At 46.4% G+C, this 17265-nt stretch overlaps 1 protein-coding gene across 12 annotated transcripts in view; it reads right to left on the bottom strand.

The window, feature by feature from the left end:
* Positions 1 to 17265, bottom strand: part of herc1 (HECT and RLD domain containing E3 ubiquitin protein ligase family member 1) — a 217426-nt gene that overhangs the window by 116549 nt on the left and 83612 nt on the right. For 8 of the 12 annotated variants that reach the window (XM_033014841.1, XM_033014842.1, XM_033014847.1 and 5 more), the window contains exons 21-26: positions 14138 to 14258; positions 12922 to 13093; positions 5252 to 5573; positions 4001 to 4121; positions 1208 to 1259; positions 514 to 579 (exon numbers count right to left, since the gene is read on the bottom strand). In XM_033014841.1, the coding sequence (XP_032870732.1) occupies positions 514 to 579; positions 1208 to 1259; positions 4001 to 4121; positions 5252 to 5573; positions 12922 to 13093; positions 14138 to 14258 (854 nt within the window). The remainder of the gene's footprint in view (positions 1 to 513; positions 580 to 1207; positions 1260 to 4000; positions 4122 to 5251; positions 5574 to 12921; positions 13094 to 14137; positions 14259 to 17265) is intronic. The other 4 variants (XM_033014850.1, XM_033014852.1, XM_033014853.1 and 1 more) reach the window with 2 other exon arrangements.

The raw sequence follows: 17265 nt of genomic DNA, 5'->3' as shown, positions 1-17265 counted from the left end.
TTCAGAAGTAAGGAGTGCAACAAAGATTCACACTAAAATACTGCTGAGATGAAGGGCAATTGTCCTCAGCAACTGGGCCTATATTCTATGGTAATTATTCGAAAGACAAGCAATTTCACAGCGAAACAAAAATTCTACAGGGCCTTGACAGGGATGCAGAAGAAATGTCTTAACGAATATAACAGCTTGGCCACAGGACTGAGATGAGAAGAAATCCCTTCACCAAGAGATGATGAATCTTTGGAATTCTCCATCCAAGGGGATTATGGCAGATGTCAGTGATTATTAAATTCAAAGATTCATCGTTTTTTGAATTTAAGTGAATCAAGGGATATGGCGTTCGGAGATCAACGCTAAAACTGAGGACCGTCACCAAGGCAAAGCCACACAGATAACGATCTGGCCGGCTGGCTGAACAGATGGAACAAACCAATGCATAGTTAAATGACAGTATATACTTCATTGCCATAAAATACATGGGCAAGCTTGAAGTTTTAATAAAGTTAAACATGCCATCATTTACTTGCTTGCAGCTCCTCTTGGTTCTGGGACTCAACTGGCCAACAAGGAGTAAACACACTACCACACAAAATCAGAAGACAAAAGGAAACATTTGATACAACACATGCTTATAATTAAAGCCAGTTAGATGCGTCAGGCATTAAATATCCATGAAAGTTGATCAGCCATTAGAAAGTTTCAAACAACAGTTTAAACTAACTGTAGAAATAATTAATGCCATGCCACACCAATTATTGTCTCCCACGCAATTTTAACATTATGCAAGTATTATGAAGCATCACACAATTTGAATATTTTATTGAATTAACATTAAGATTGACCTAAAATGTACTATTCTACACAAATTGCTTTTGTTAACATAATGTACAAGTCACAAAGTATACACTCAAATACATTTCCTGAACAGAAAGACTATGATTATTGTCCTAAATTAAGCACCAGCTGGGACAAGTAAATTAAAAGCTGGTACGACAGAGTTAAGAGCTTGAAATTAAACAGAAGGCAAAGGTAAGATGCTTTAACCACCTAACATATGACACCAATGCTACAAATGTAATAATCTGATTACTTAATACAATCTGATTAAATAAATTAAACAGAAATGTACGGGGTGCTTTTGCAAATTTCACCACTGCACTAACATCCAAATTACAAAAATATCCTAAGAATAACACAATCGACTCACCACGTTTTCGTTGAACTGATGTTAAATCCATATCCACATTTCTTCTGGAGTTCTTTACACAAAGAATAAAATTAAGAGCTTTTAAGACACAGATCACATAAAATAGAATGCTATTTCAGCTAAAAGAGTGTTGTCATTTAACATACTGAAAGAGTTTGTACGTTTTCCCTATGACCTGCATGGGTTTTCACCGAGGTCTCCAGTTTCCTCCCACATTCCAAAGACGTGCAGGTTTGTAGGTTAATTGGCTTGATGTAAGTGCAAGAAATTGTCCCTAATGTGTGTAGGAAAGTGTTAATGTGCGTGGGTCGCTGGTCATGGATTTAGTGGGCCGAAGGGCCAGTTTCTGCGCTGTATCTCTAAACTAAATTAAACCACTGCCTTCAGATTTACAGTAACCTCATTGATAAACTTACGTCAATTTATATCGCCAGTTCTAAATTATACATAACCATAAGGATACTACAGTTTTAAGTTTACAAAACACAATCATGATTAACATTTAAGTTAATGTAGGTTTTAATCATATGTAGAATTGATACACCTACTGCATAATGAAAGAAAACCCTGTTTTATTAAACATATGTTCATACAAATTTTAGTACATCCGAAATAGTTATATAATACACGCACCTTTATCTTTAGTTTAGTTTAGTTTAAAGACACAGCATGGAAACAAGCTCTCCATCCTACCAAGTCCACGCTGACCATTGATCACCCATTCATACTAGTTCTATGTTATCTCACTCTCTCATCTACACCTTATACACTAGGGGCATTTGCAGAGGCCAATAAACCTACAAACCCTCACGTCTTTGGGATGTGGGAGGAAACTGGAGCACTGGTAGAACGTGCAAACTCTACACAGTCAGCATTCATGGTCAGGATTGAACGTGGATCTCTGCTGCTGTGAGGCAGCAGTTCGACCAGCTGTGCCTCCGTGCTGCCCTTATATGCTCACTGGTCAGAACTACGGAATTATGTAATCGGGAAAAAGGAGTGTAAAACAATCATTAGTTGTATTCAGGATGTATTACTGAATTGACAACTTTGGATTTGAATTTACATTGGTGTTGGGGGAAAATAAATGGCAAAATTGTCTAATGTTTCAAATTGGTGAGAGGCAAGGCAGAAGTGTGGGATAATAGGCAAATAGTTTGAGAATAGTTAAGGTAAGTGATATTCATCAACAATGATCACAGAGCCCAGGCTGCAGGGAGTTTTCCTCATTTTGGCTCCTCTTCTGCGTGGATTCCTCTTCATTCTTTATGGTCTTAGACTAACGGAAGTGGAATAGGCTTTGGTTTTTTTTTGTTCATATTTGAAAGTCACGGTGGCGCAGTGGTAGAGTTGCTGCCATACAGTGAATGCAGCGCCAGAAAACCAGTTTCGATCCCAATTACGGGTGCAGTCTGTACGGAGTTTGTACGTTCTCCCAGTGACCTGCATGGGTTTTCTTCGTGATCTTCGGTTTCCTCACACATTCCAAAGACGTACAGGTTTGTAGGTTAATTGGCTTGGTAAATGTAAAAATTGTCCCCAGTGGGTGTAGGATAGTGTTAATGTGCGGGGATCGCTGGTCGGCGCGGACCCGGTGGGCCGATGGGCCTGTTTCCGTGCTGTATCTCTAAACTAAACTAAATGCATGCATCATTGACAAAGCCAATATTTATTGTCCATCTTTAACTGTCCTTGATAATATGGTGGTTCTTCTTCTTGAACTAAGTCTTCTGAAGGTGTTCATACAATCCACTTCCAGGATTTAGACAAAGTGACATTGACGGATTGCCGACTTGAGGTCAGGGGAAAGATCAGGGGGGAGATATCATAGTAGTCAGGTTAGTGAGTGGGGGGGGGGGCTGGGGGGTGGAAAGGGGGATTGGGACAACACTTTGTTTGGGCAGAGACGGCAATTTTTTACATTCAGTGTATTAGGACAACACGTCCAACTCTCCACACAATATTCTAAATAGTATTTTGAACGGAAATTTACATCACGACTTGAATCACCGATTGCACCTTCATGTCAGTGTAGTGAGGACTACACACAAATTTTAAATGGCCAGCCAAATTTCATGTTTTAAAGGATGCAACATGATCCAAAAATGTAATTGCCAGGTGATCCTAGCCAAGGGTGCTCCAATAGCATCTTCAATGTTTAGTTTAGAGATACAGCATGGAAACAGATCCTTCAGCCCACCTAGTGCGTGTTGACCAGCAATCCCCGTACACTAGTTCTATCCTACACACTAGGGACTCAATTTAGTGAAGCGAATTAAAGTACAAACCAGTATGTCTTTCGAATGAAGGAAGAAATCGGAGCACCCGGTGAAAACCCGGTGGTCAAGGGGAGAACGTACAAACTCAATACAGACAGCACCCAATGTCAGGATTGAACCCGGGCCTCTGGCTCTGTAACGCAGCTACTCTACTACTGTGCCACTTTGAATGCTTTGGAATACATTTTCTGTATCATTGTGTGTCTTGTAAAATTAGCCGAGTTAGAATCAGCAAAAGGACAAAAAAGCACTCTTTAAAGGTGGCACGTTTTTACCAAAGCATCAAAGTTCCAATATAATAAACCTAATTTACAGCAACTGCCATCACAAATAGGACAATGGCAGCAGGTACATGGGGACATCACTGATAGATATGACATATCACATATATAAGTGACACCAACTATTCAAAGCATGTCCGGTATAATTCAAACCAGCACTAGCCCAGTGGCAGTTGTTTTCGTGAGTTAACATTCCTCATAACTGAAGCAGCCTTCATGACTGTAATACTCACAAAAGCACAGACTTCCTCGTCTGAGTCAGGCTGAGACAAGTCTGATTCACTTCTTGATTTAGTCAGTTTATAGGTAGAATTTGATTGCACGGAATGGGTTTCTGCTGTCAAGCTTTCACTCCTAGAAGAAACAAGTAGTGTTATCACGGATGTTCTCCACATGTTATATACGCACAACAATATTGCTCTGATACACACTGTAATTCAACATTGAAATAGTTTTAAGATAATATCCAATGAGATGTAATTAAGACCAACATAACGAGTACTTAACAAAATGCAATACATTTATAAGTGTAATTAAGAAGAATCCAGCGTCCCAGTTCAATAAGAAACTGTTGTAGAGATTTTAATTCAGATGATTTTCTCATACATGTAATACAATTCCTTGTTTGCATGGTTATAGATATGCTCGCCAAGGAAACCTTTCTGACTGTTACTGTAAGATGTTAAAAAGTTTTCCAAAACAAAAGTATTTTGTTTTTTAGTGCAATCATAAATGAAGAGCCTTGGCTTCGCAAAGTGGGTTTACTGGTCTTGTTTCCTGTAAAAGCTCCAACTGTATAACTACAGTTCCAATTACATATACATACTGTGCTAGAGGGATTAAGACAAGTTGTTTTCTGGAGTGCACTGTGAAAAATTCCAATGCAACTCAGAGTTATAAAGCCAGGAAGCAGGAATTTGGCCCAAGCAGTCTGAAGATGAGTCCCAACCCAAAAGTCACCCATCAATTGCCTCCACAGACACTGTCTGAACAGACAAGTTCCTCCAACACTGTATTTTGCTGCCAACCAAGCTGTCTATCTGTGCCAGTGTCTGGCCCATATCTGCCTAATATACGTCAATTACTTTTTTTTCTCTATCTGATGGACATTCATGAAACAGTTATGGTTATATCATTTACAAATGCTAGCGCCCGCCGGGGGCTCCAACGTCAAGACCCGGAGCACGGCCTTGCATCGCCCGGCGCGGCCTTCATGGTCGTAGGACTTACCATCGCCCACCGGGGGCTTTGACTTTGACATCGGGAGAAGAATGGAGAGCAGGGGAGAGACAAGACTTGCCTTCCATCACAGTGAGGAGGAGATTCACTGTGATGGATGTTTGTGTAAATTGTGTTGGTGTGTGTCTTGGTTCTTTTCTTGTTGTATGACTGCAGAAATCAAATTTCATTTGAACTTCATTTGAGGTTCAAATGACAATAAACAGTATTGTATTGTATTGTATTGTATAAAATAAGTTACCAACCTGGTCATAAAACCAAGTCCGTCATTAACTCCGGAAACACCATTTCCTTTTAGCCCCTCGTCCTTTTGGTGCAACTCTTGTATGGCCGGGGTGACTCCCAGAATAAGCAGTGCACAGCGATGAATAACAGAGTTGCACGCTGCTGTGTAATGGTCCTGTCCTTCTGCAAGCCCAGTGCTGACTCGCCGCTCTTCTCTCAGCTGAGATGGTGGATCGTCCAGCCGGGCAGCAGGACCCGTGCCGATTCCAGGCGTGCTGCTCAATCTCTCCCGGTCACGGCCGCGAGCAACTTCACGGGCTGATAGGAAACATTGAAAGATTTCTGTAACATGCAACACAAAACACAAACAAACACAACAATCATTAAAAGCCAGCAGAAGCATAGCAACAAAATGACCTGAAATTTCTGGTGGCATGTTCAAAATAGTATAAATGAGGAAAAGGTAACTAATGGACAATTACTTTTGATTTGGGGCACAAACCATATTGTGGGAAGATAATTAAATAGAATGTATATTAAGGAGCTTAAGTTGTTAGATTTTTATATTAAGCTTTGGCTCATACATCACACTCTTCATTATTCATCCGGTTAAGCAAAATGTTTGTGTGTTAAAATTACTGCTGTGATCATTTGCTATTTGAGAGTAGCATTACTTTAATTTTGAGGTGTAACTACAGCCCTTGCTTTTAAGAAAACTGTTTGAAACTTTATTTTTCAGGCTAATTGGTGAAATGTGATTCAGACAGCCTACATCTATTACCCAATGTACAAATCTAACATGAGATAACAAGCAAATTATGTTTGTAATTACAGGCCACGCCCAAATTATGAAAAGGTTATACAGTGCCCTCCATAATGTTTGGGACAAAGACCCATCATTTATTTATTTGCCTCTGTACTCCACAATTTGAGATTTGTAATAGAAAAAAAAAAAAAATCACATGTGGTTAAAGTACACATTGTCAGATTTTAATAAAGGGTATATTTATACATTTTGGTTTCACCATGTAGAAATTACAGCAGTGTTTATACATAGTCCCCCCATTTTAGGGCACCATAATGTTTGGGACACATGGCTTCACAGGTGTTTGTAATTGCTCAGGTGTGTTTAGTTGCCTCATTAATGCAGGTATAAGAGAGCTCTCAGCACCTAGTCTTTCCTCCAGTCTTTCCATCACCTTTGGAAACTTTTATTGCTGTTTATCAACATGAGGACTGTTTATATGCTGAAGAGAAAACTGAAGGGGACTAGCCCCCAAAACAAGCATAAGCTAAACATGGCTACAATACAGGCCTGGCAGAGCATCACCAGAGAAGACACCCTTCAACTGGTGATGTCCATGAATCCCAGACTTCAAGCTGTCATTGCAAAGGATATGCAACAAAATACTAAACATGACTACTTTCATTTACATGACATTGCTGTGTCCCAAACATTATGGTGCCCTGAAATGGAAGGGGACTAGTTCAAGTTCAAGTTCAAGTGAGTTTATTGTCATGTGTCCCTGTATAGGACAATGAAATTCTTGCTTTGCTTAAGCACACAGAAAATAGTAGGCATTTACTACAAAACAGATAAATGTGTCCATATACCATGATATAAATATATACACACATGAATAAATAAACTGGTAGTGCAAATAACAGAAAGTGGTTGCTAATAATCAGAGGTTTGTCCGAGCCAGGTTTAATAGCCTGATGGCTGAGGGGAAGTAGCTATTCCTGAACCTGGTTGTTGCAGTCTTCAGGCTCCTGTAACTTCTACCTGAAGGTAGCAGGGAGATGAGTGTGTGGCTAGGATGGTGTGGGTCTTTGATGATACTGCCAGCCTTTTTGAGGCAGCGACTGCGATAAATCCCCTCGATGGAAGGAAGGTCAGAGCAGATGATGGACTGGGCAGTGTTTACTACTTTTTGTAGTCTTTTCCTCTCCAGGGCGCTCGAATTGCCGAACCAAGCCACGATGCAACCGGTCAGCATGCTCTCGACTGTGCACCTGTAGAAGTTAGAGAGAGTCTTCCTTGACAATCCGACTCTCCGTAATCTTCTCAGGAAGTAGAGGCGCTGATGAGCTTTTTTGATAATTGCATTAGTGTTCTCGGACCAGGAAAGATCTTCAGAGATGTGCACGCCCAAGAATTTGAAGTTCTTGACCCTTTCAACCATCGACCCGTTGATATAAATGGGGCTGTGGGTCCCCCTCCTACTCCTTCCAAAGTCCACAATCAGTTCCTTGGTTTTGCTGGTGTTGAGGGCCAGGTTATTGCGCTGACACCATATGGACAGTTGCTCGATCTCTCTTCTGTACTCTGACTCATCCCCATCAGTGATACGCCCCACAATAGTGGTGTCGTCAGCGAACTTGATGATGGAGTTCGCACTGTGGTTCGCTACGCAGTCATGGGTATAGAGTGAGTACAGCAGGGGGCTGAGCACGCAGCCTTGAGGTGCTCCCGTGCTGATTGTTATCGAGGCTGACACATTTCCACCAATACGAACAGACTGTGGTCTGTGGACGAGGAAGTCAAGGATCCAGTTGCAGAGGGATGCGCAGAGACCCAGTTCTGCGAGTTTGGTAACCAGTTTGGAGGGGATGATTGTGTTAAATGCCGAGCTGTAATCAATGAATAACAGCCTGACATATGAGTTTTTGTTGTCCAAGTGGTCCAGTGCGGAGTGGAGGGCCAGCGAGATCGCATCCACCGTTGATCTGTTGTGGCGGTACGCGAACTGCAGTGGGTCCAGGTTTTTGTCGATGTAGGAGTTGATTTGCTCCATGATCAACCTCTCAAAGCACTTCATCACCACCGGCGTTAGTGCCACTGGTCGATAGTCATTGAGGGCACTGTCACCTTACTCTTCTTGGGCACCGGTATAATTGATGCCCTTTTAAAGCAGGTGGGGACCTCAGACCTCAGAAGTGAGAGGTTGAAAATGTCCGTAAAAACTCCCGCCAGTTGGTCCGCACAGGTTTTTAGAACACGACCGGGTATACCATCAGGACCAGGTGCTTTTCGGGGGTTCACCCCTCTGAAGGATTTCCTGACATCGGCCTCTGTGACTGAGACTGAAATGCCATCGCAGCGAATGGGGGATCGGGAAAGCACATCAGTATTCTCCCTGTCAAAGCGTGCGTAAAACGCATTGAGCTCGTCAGGGAGTGATGTTACACCGGCATTCGAGCTGCCTCCTGGTTTTGCCTTGTAGGAGGTGATTGCATTCAGACCCTGCCACAGCTGCCGAACATCTGTCTCGTCCTCCAGTTTGGAGCAGAAGTCCCTTTTGGCCTTTTTGATGGCCTTACCAAGGTCGTATCCTGTCTTCATGTAGGCCACTGTATCATTGGAGGTGAATGCCCTGTGTCTGGACTTCAGGAGAGTGCGGATCTCAAAGTTCATCCAAGGTTTCTGATTGGGAAACACTCGGAAGGTTTTTGTAGGGATTTCTATGTATAAACACTGCTGTAATTTCTATATGGTCAAACCAAATGTATAAAAGTCAAGTCAAGTCAAGTAGCCTTTATTGTCATTCAATGTCATTCATTGCGGTCTGAATGAAATTTTGTTGCCTTGCAGTCCTACATATAGTAAAAATGACAAAAACACACAATAAACACAAATTAACATCCACCACAGTGAGTTCACCAGGCACCTCCTCACTGTGATGGAAGGCAAAAATCTTAAGTCTTTGTCTCATCCCTTCTTATTCTCCCTCTGCGCCGAGGCCATCCAGGCTTCAGATGTTATGACCCCGCCGGGCGATGGTAAGTAATGTCAGTCCCGCGGCTGAATCCGAGCTCCGCGAACGGGCCGGTTCAACTCCGCGGCCCAGGGTGGTCGAAGCTGCCACCCTCCAGTCCAGCGGACGCAGCTGTTGTCGCGGGAGCTCCGGAAAACAGGTCACCTGTGCCCCAGGAGCTCCCGACAATGTCGTCCACTGGGCCCGCGGTCGGGTCGAGTGGCCGCTGCCGCCGCGACACTGCCTCAGCTCCGAGGTCTGGTCGCCGCTGCCCCAGCTCCGAGGCCGGGTCGCCGCTGCCCCAGCTCCGAGGCCGGGTCGCCGCTGCCCCAGCTCCGAGGCCTGGTCGCCGCTGCCCCAGCTCCGAGGCCGGGTCGCCGCTGCCCCAGCTCCGAGGCCGGGTCGCCGCTGCCCCAGCTCCGAGGTCTGGTCGCCACTGCCCCAGCTCCGAGGTCTGGTCGCCGCTGCCCCAGCTCCGAGGTCTGGTCGCCGCTGCCGCTGCCCCAGCTCCGAGGTCTGGTCGCCGCTGCCGCAGCTCCGAGGCCGGGTCGCCGCTGCTGCTGCCCCAGCTCCGAGGCCGGGTCGCTGCTGCCCCAGCTCCGAGGTCTGGTCGCCGCTGCCCCGGCTCCGAGGCCGGGTCGTCGCTGCCGTTGCCCCAGCTCCGAGGCCGGGCCGCCGCTGCCCCAGCTCCGAGGTCTGGTCGCCGCTGCCCCAGCTCCGAGGCCGGGTCGCCGCCGCCCCAGCTCCGAGGTCGGGTCGCCGCTGCCCCAGCTCCGAGGCCGGGTCGCAGCTGCCCCAGCTCGAGGCCGGGTCGCCGCTGCCCCATCTCCGTAGTCCTTTTCGCTGCTGTCCGTTGCCCCAGCTCCGAGGCCGTGTTCCCCGCTGCTGCTGCAGTCTCCGATGCCGTTCGCTGCTGCCTTACCCCATCATCGAGGCCGTTTACCGCTGCCCCCAGCTCCGAGGCCCGGTCGCCGCTGCCCCCAGCACCGAGCCGGGTCGCCGCCCGCCCCAGCTCCGGGTCGGTTCGCCGCTGCCCCCAGCTCCGAGGCCGGTCGCTGCTTGCCTTTGCCCAGTCTCCGGGCCCGGTCTCCGCTGCCGCACTCGATGCCAGTCGCTGCTCTGCCGCTGCCCCACTCCGAGCGGTCGCCGCTTCCCCGCTGCCCCAGCTCCGAGGTCTGGTCGCCGCTACCCCAGCATCGAGGCCGGGTTACCGCTGCCCCAGCTCCGAGGCCAGGTCGCCGCTGCCGCTGCCCCAGCTCCGAGGCCGGGTCGCCGCTGCCCCAGCTCCGAGGTCTGGTCGCCGCTACCCCAGCATCGAGGCCGGGTTACCGCTGCCCCAGCTCCGAGGCCGGGTCGCCGCTGCCCCAGCTCCGAGGCCGGGTCGCCGCTGCTGTTGGAACACCACAGCTCCGGAGTCGGACCGCTGCCGCTGGAACGCTGCCCCAGCTCCGAGGCCCCCAGCTCCGCTATTAGGCCTCGGCGCAGGTGGAGACGGGGGATACGACAAGAGAAGTCGCATCCCCCCGAAGGAAGAGACCAAAAACATGTTTCTCCCCCCACCCACACACATACACAACCTAATAAACCAAAAATTAACTAAAACAGGACAAAAAAGAACAACAAACAAAAGAAAAAAACAGACGGACTGCAGGCAAGCCGCAGCTGCTAAAGCGGCCTTTATTAAAATCTGCAATGTTCACTTTAACCACATGTGAATCTTTCCTACTACAAATCTCAAATTGTGGAGTACAGAGGCAAATAAATAAATGATGGGTCTTTGTCCCAAACATTATAGAGGACACTGTATATAGAACATAGAAGAGTGCAGAACAAAACTGGCCCTTCGGCCTACATCCCTTGATACGGTAACCATAATACACCACACACACACTCACCCACAGACCACCACACAAACGCACACACACAGTATTACAACGAACGGTGTTGATAAGGGCCAATTAACATGAACATTTAGTTTTTCTCTCCTAAAGTTTAGTTCATTATTATGATTACGTGTACTGAGATACACAGGAAAAACTGCATTGTTTGCATGTTATCCAGTCAATCATAGTGTACATGAGTACAATTAAACCATACACAAGTAAACGAAGAAGAGTGAAATGATAGTAGTGGATAATAGTGGATCCTCCTCTGGAACCAGCCGGCAAAGAGTCGTTCCATTCCAATGTCATCTTGCATCCATCAAGCCTCTGCAGTTATCAGAGCCAGAACACTTGGGTGAACAGGGAGATTCATTCTCTGCTAAATTGTATTGTATTGTATTGTATTCAAATTTATTGTCATTGTCTCAGTTAGAGACAACGAAATGAATTTCCCTTACAGGCAGTATCATAAAAATGAAAATAAATAAATAATAATAAATAATAAAACATATTAAAAATAAAATAGGATTTAAAAAAAAGCACAAACACTGAAAGTCCACGACACAACATAACACAGTGGCACCAAGGTGAGGAAGGCACCACAGTCCAGCCAGCCTCCCCTCCGCTCTTCCCAGACGTTCACTCGTGGTCGAGGCCTTCCTAGCACCCGCAGTCGCCGCCCCGGGTGGCCCGATGTTCAGGCCCTCACGCCGGGCTGGTGGAACGCCGACGTCGAACCCCGACGGTGAACATCCTCCTCCTCAGCGGCCCGGACCCCCCGATCAGCCGCCTCCCACAGCCGGAGTCCGCAGCTCCCGAGTCCGCAGCTCCCGAGTCCGCAGCTCCCGAGTCCGCAGCTCCCGAGTCCGCAGCTCCCGAGTCCGCAGCTCCCGAGTCCGCAGCTCCCGAGTCTGCAGCTCCCGAGTCCGCAGCTCCCGAGCCGGGCGGAGTCACAGGACCCCGCGCTGTCCATCAGCGCCGCCCGCGTTGGGAGCCCGCAAACCGCAGCTCCATGATGTCGGTGCCGCAGGCCCTGCACTCCGGGCTCCAGACGGCGATCCCCGGCAAGGCATCACCAGCCCCGCGATGTATCAGCACTGTCCCGCCGCTGCTGGAGCTCCGGTCGATCCCGGCAGGAAAGGCCACGCCAATCCAGTAGGTAGGCCGCTGGGGGGGGGGGGGGGGGGGGGGGGGGGTGAGAGGACGCGACTCGAATAATAGTCGCGTCTTCACCAGGAAGCGGCTGAAGGACGGTATCCCCCGCACCGTACCCTCTTCCCCCACATAAAAACACAAAAAAACACACTTTTACATAACTAAATAAACAAAAAAACAAAAAGATACCGGGCTGTAGGTGGAGGCTGCTGGCACCAGCGCCACCGGAAGTCCAAACGCGAGGCTTTAAACTGAAAAGTCTAAAGAATACTAGCCCAAAACGAGAGCAGGCCTCACTACAGGGAGAATCCACCCATTTCACCAATAAAATAAACATTATAAGACAAATAATCATTTTATTAAAATTGCTTTCACATACCAAGCAGTACCAGTTGGTGGAGTAACCATCAGTGAAGATCCTCTGCACTGATTAGATTCAAACTTTGAATATTTGCTTTAGGAAGTTTTTCCAAGTACCAGATATTTCCAATAGGATTTACCTAACAATTAATCATGCACATCTGCTAGTCTAAACCCGCGAGAATTGCTCTCGGTCACCTTCCTCCTTACTTTGTTTGGTGATAGTCTTTGACTTTGGCTGTTGGGAATTAAATAATTCAGTGCCATAAACATATAGTTGTTAGCATTTTATCATGCTATTTCCATCCAGCCTGCAAGATGAAATGCCCTTTTCTACGACGTGCTGGATTGATCAAGTATTTCATACGATTTAAGACAATTAATTAATACAATTAATTAATCACTCTGATACAAGGCTTAAACCAGAGGGTGCCTACCATATAGATTATCACAGCATAGCAATAATACATTCAAGTAAGCAATGGCAATGCTTAAATGAGACTTAAGGATTCATTTCAGGGAGGACTTTCTTACTTCCGGCAGTCATGACCTCTTGTTCCCTTTCTTCCTCTTCCTCCTCTTGTCCCTGGTGCTCATCTTCACGATCCCGATCTGCTTGCTCTTCCATCTCAGCTTCTTCATCAATGGTGCGAGTGAAAGATTGCTCCTGAAGGTCAGCATCTGTTGACTCTTTATTCTCCGACAACTTGAAAGAGAAGGAACACTTACTTTAGTGATACTTTTCCTATTGTCCATTTTAAAACTCAACGATACTTTCATTAAAAATATTTTTACATCATGCAAAGATTTATTTGAATAGACTTAGCTGAAAGCTGTTCTTCTATGCTAAAAATCTGAGTTGAATGGAGCCAATCATAAAAAGCATGCTGGAAAGTTTCCAACACATTGCAACCACAAGAGAGATATGTGGCAGCACCTGATAGCAACCCAAGGTCACGACGAACCATCGGGTCTAGAGGGCGGCTTCTTGGTGGGGGAGGCACGAGGTCGGTATCTGAGTTGTTATTTAAGGCTGGGCAACGCCCGTGCCAGCTGAGGAGTAGGGAGCTGTATGCAGAAGAATAAACACGTTCTAGAGCACACAACTTGTGTCCCACTAGTTTTTGGCTGGACTCCTGCCAGTCCCCACCACAGATAGATAATTTCCCATAACAATGGCTTTCCATCGTGTAACAATTTTCAAACACAAAGATGCCACTAAACAGAAACAAAGTTGGTGATATATTTTATAAAACAAAGCACATGGGGCATGTTTAAATTAATATGGTAGTTGAGTGACATTAAGCTCAATGAGAAGCAGGAATATTACAAATATCTGGAGAAGCAGAAAGCTTAGATTAAATTAAATGACAATAGCATGCTATGAAGGTCTAGTTGATGGGTGGTTAGGCAAACGGTTTATTCAAAAGGAGATAGTAACTGAGAAAATCAGAAAAATGAATGAGAAGAGGGGATAAGAATTAGGAGGAAAAAAATCATTCAAAACCATTTAAAAGGGGTATGAAATGTATGAAAACAAAGGTAAGGCAATGGAGTAATGGCAGGGCAGTGGGATCAGTTTTGGATTCCTGTTGTGATGAGCTGTCATAAGCAAGAAAGATCAAATACTTTCTTGATGTGGTGTAAGCTTCCACTGTCGAAAGTACAAACTATTCCACTCAAAGCTACCTGGAAGGGTGCTCCAATGACAAAACACTGATGCATTTAAAATCTTTTTACATGAACTTACCCTCCTTTCATTGGAAGGTGACTGTGTCTGGATAAGCTCCATGTTTTTACATGCTAGTAATCTGTTACGGACCTTGTAAACGCAACGATATATTTCTGCAAGTGCTTTACTAGGTTGGTATCTAAGATAAAAGATTGAAAAAAATTAGGTGACTAAAAATGGTGCTAAACATAAATGTCTATTGGAACAAGATTCGGATAATTTATTTCACAAAAACAAAGATTTACAAATGTACAGAGGACATATTGCGACAATAGTCTTTCAGCCTAATCCGCCATTGTGCCAATGGTATTTGCAACGCTGATATGAATAAGCCTGACGACGTTCAGTCCAGCTGGAAAGTCTCATAGTTGATGAGGTTGATCAGCTGCTGTTAAAACTGCTGGTAAACAGGAACTACCATGAGCTATTGTTTTAGTAAAGACTCCTGCCATATATACCCTACAACAGCTGACATAACTGTGGGAGGATGCATGATAGAAAGTATCACGCACAAAGTTGCCACTCTGAAAATTAAATCGTAGGAGTCTTGGATGGCAAGAATATAAAGTCATTTACACATTTGGCATTATTTAATGGAAATTGAATGGATCATCCAAAAGTAAAGATCTGGCAAGACCTCCCCATTTATAACTATAAAGTAAAGCAAGCACCATCATCGATATTTATACCCATGCTCTCTATCCTAGCTGGAGAATTCTGCTCTCATCCACTGGCAGAAATCAGTCATTGTTAACCTTCTGCACATCCTAGCCCTTTTCTAATTACCAATTTTCTTTATTTATTTCCCCTCCGAGAGGCTGCGAAAGATGAAAGCTCATGGTATCAAAGGGAAGATGGTAGCATGGATTGCCGGTTGGTTGAATGGTCGAAGGCAAAGAGTGGCAATAAGGGGGGTCTTTTCTGGTTCAGTGACTAGTGGAGTTCCGCAGATGTCGGTGCTATGGCCGCTAATCTTCACGTTGTATGTTAATGATTTGGATGAGGGGGATTGAAGGCTTTGTGGCCAAGTTTGCAGATGATATGAAGATAGGTGGTGGGGCAGATATTGTAGAGAAAGGAGAGACTCTGCAGAAGGACTTGGGACAGGTTAGGAGAGTGGGCAGAGAGAAGTGGCAGTTGGAATACAGCGTAGCAGAGTGTGAAGTCATGCATTTTGATAGTAGGATTAAAGGCGTATGTGCAAAGGGAGTGCTGGTGCAGAATTCCCAAAAAGTTAATTTGCAAGTTGGATCGGAAGTAAGGAAGGCAAGCACAATGCGAGCATTCATGTCAAGAGGGATAGAATACAAAAACTGGGATGTAATGCTGAGGCTCTATTAGGCCATGTTTGGAGTATTGTGAGCAATTTTGGACCCCATATCTGAGGAAGGATGTGCTGGCTCTGGAGAGGATCCAGAGGATGCGTACGAGTATGATCCCAGAAATGAGTGGAGAGGATGTTTCCACTAGTGGAGGAGTCTCGGACGAGAGATCATAGCCTCAGAATTAAACAACGGAAAGGAATATAAAGAGAGTTAGATAGAGCTCCTAGGGCTAGAGGAATCAAGTGGTATGGGGAGAAGGCAGGAATGGGGTACTGATTCTGGATGATCAGCCATGATGATATTGAATGGCGGTGCTGGCTCGAAGGGCCAAATGGCCTACTCCTATTGTCTATGCATCTATGTCTCTATGAATGGCAGAGGAGACTTGATGGGTCAAATTGCTTGGTTAGAGCTGAAGAGACCTTAGGTTAAGACCTCGAAGCCAAAACAGTCTGTATAAAACCATAAAAAGACACTTCTTTTGCAGCCGCCTCTGCAGTCGGTCTGTCTTTTTGTTATTTGTTGTCCCCTTTTAATCAACTTTACTGTGTGTGGTGGTGGTGGTGGTGGTGTGTGTGGTGGTGGTGGTGGTGGTGGTGGTGGTGGTGGTGGTGGTGGTGGTGGGTGTGGGTGTGGGTGCGGGTGCGGGTGCGGGTGCGGGTGTGTGTGTGTGTGTGTGTGTGTGTGTGTGTGTGTGTGTGTGTGTGTGTGTGTGTCTGTGTGTCTGTGTGTCTGTGTCAACTTTTAAAATGTTTCCCCTGCACGGAGAACCCAGCCTTTTCCCTGTCGGCTCTCCGTTGTCATTGGGGCTGCAATGTGGAGCAGCCTCCAGCAGGAACGACCTGGGGCTCCAGTCGCGGACCTGCGGCCCTACTCACCATCACGGAGCTGGCCGAGTTCGGAGCGGGTGGAGCTGTGGTGGCGCGCTGCTGCGACCCGACCCTCGGAGATTCGGAGGCTTACCGCAGGTCCGGTGGACAGTAATATCGGGAGCCCGCGGGTCCCTGCTGGGAGACCGCTTTTCGGGGCTTCCGCAACGGCCACTTCTCCCGCCCGAGTCGCGGGGTCGCGGAGTACCTGGAGCGGGGCCTGACATCGCCCGGCGTGGCTTCAACGGCTGCGGGACTTTGCTAGCGCCCGCCGGGGGCTCTAACAACAAGACCCGGAGCGCGGCCTTGCATCGCCCGGCACGGCGTTAATGGCCGCGGGGCAATTGCCATCGCCCGCCGGGGGCTTTGACTCTGACATCGGGAGGGGAATGGGGAGTGCAGGGGAGAAATAAGTTTTTTTGCCTTCCATCACAGCGAGGAGATGCGCTGTGATGGATGTCTGTGTAAATTGTGTTGTGTCTTGGGTCTTTTTTTCTTGTGTGTATGACTGCAGAAACAACATTTCATTTTAGCCTCTATGAGGTTCAAGTGACAAATACATTGTATTGTATTGTATATTTGTGGGGTTGGGGAGTGGGCAGAGAAGCAGGCAGAGAAATGGGAATAAGGTAGCGAATGGAGGCGTAGGCAGCTGGCAGAAAGAGAGAGAAGGGAAGAACTGGCAGGGGACGCGTGAGTGGGTAGATATGACAACGGTAGAGAGAGAAAAAGTGAGTGAGAAAGAGAGAGTGAGAGAGAAAGGCAAGCAGGCAGGATGGGAAGGACTGGCACTGAGTGAGACAGAGACAAAGAGACACTGCTGTTATACTCATCTGAGTGGGGACCTCATTGAAACAGTGAAAGCCTTGGATAGAGTGGATGCTTGCACTAGTTGGAGTCTAGAACTCGAGATCATAGCCTCAGAATTAAAGGACGTTCGTTCTTTTAGGAA

The sequence above is a fragment of the Amblyraja radiata genome, chromosome X, assembly GCF_010909765.2.
Source record: "Amblyraja radiata isolate CabotCenter1 chromosome X, sAmbRad1.1.pri, whole genome shotgun sequence".
In the NCBI taxonomy this organism is placed as follows: Eukaryota; Metazoa; Chordata; class Chondrichthyes; order Rajiformes; family Rajidae; genus Amblyraja; species Amblyraja radiata.
This window is presented reverse-complemented; position numbering and strand designations above follow the sequence as displayed.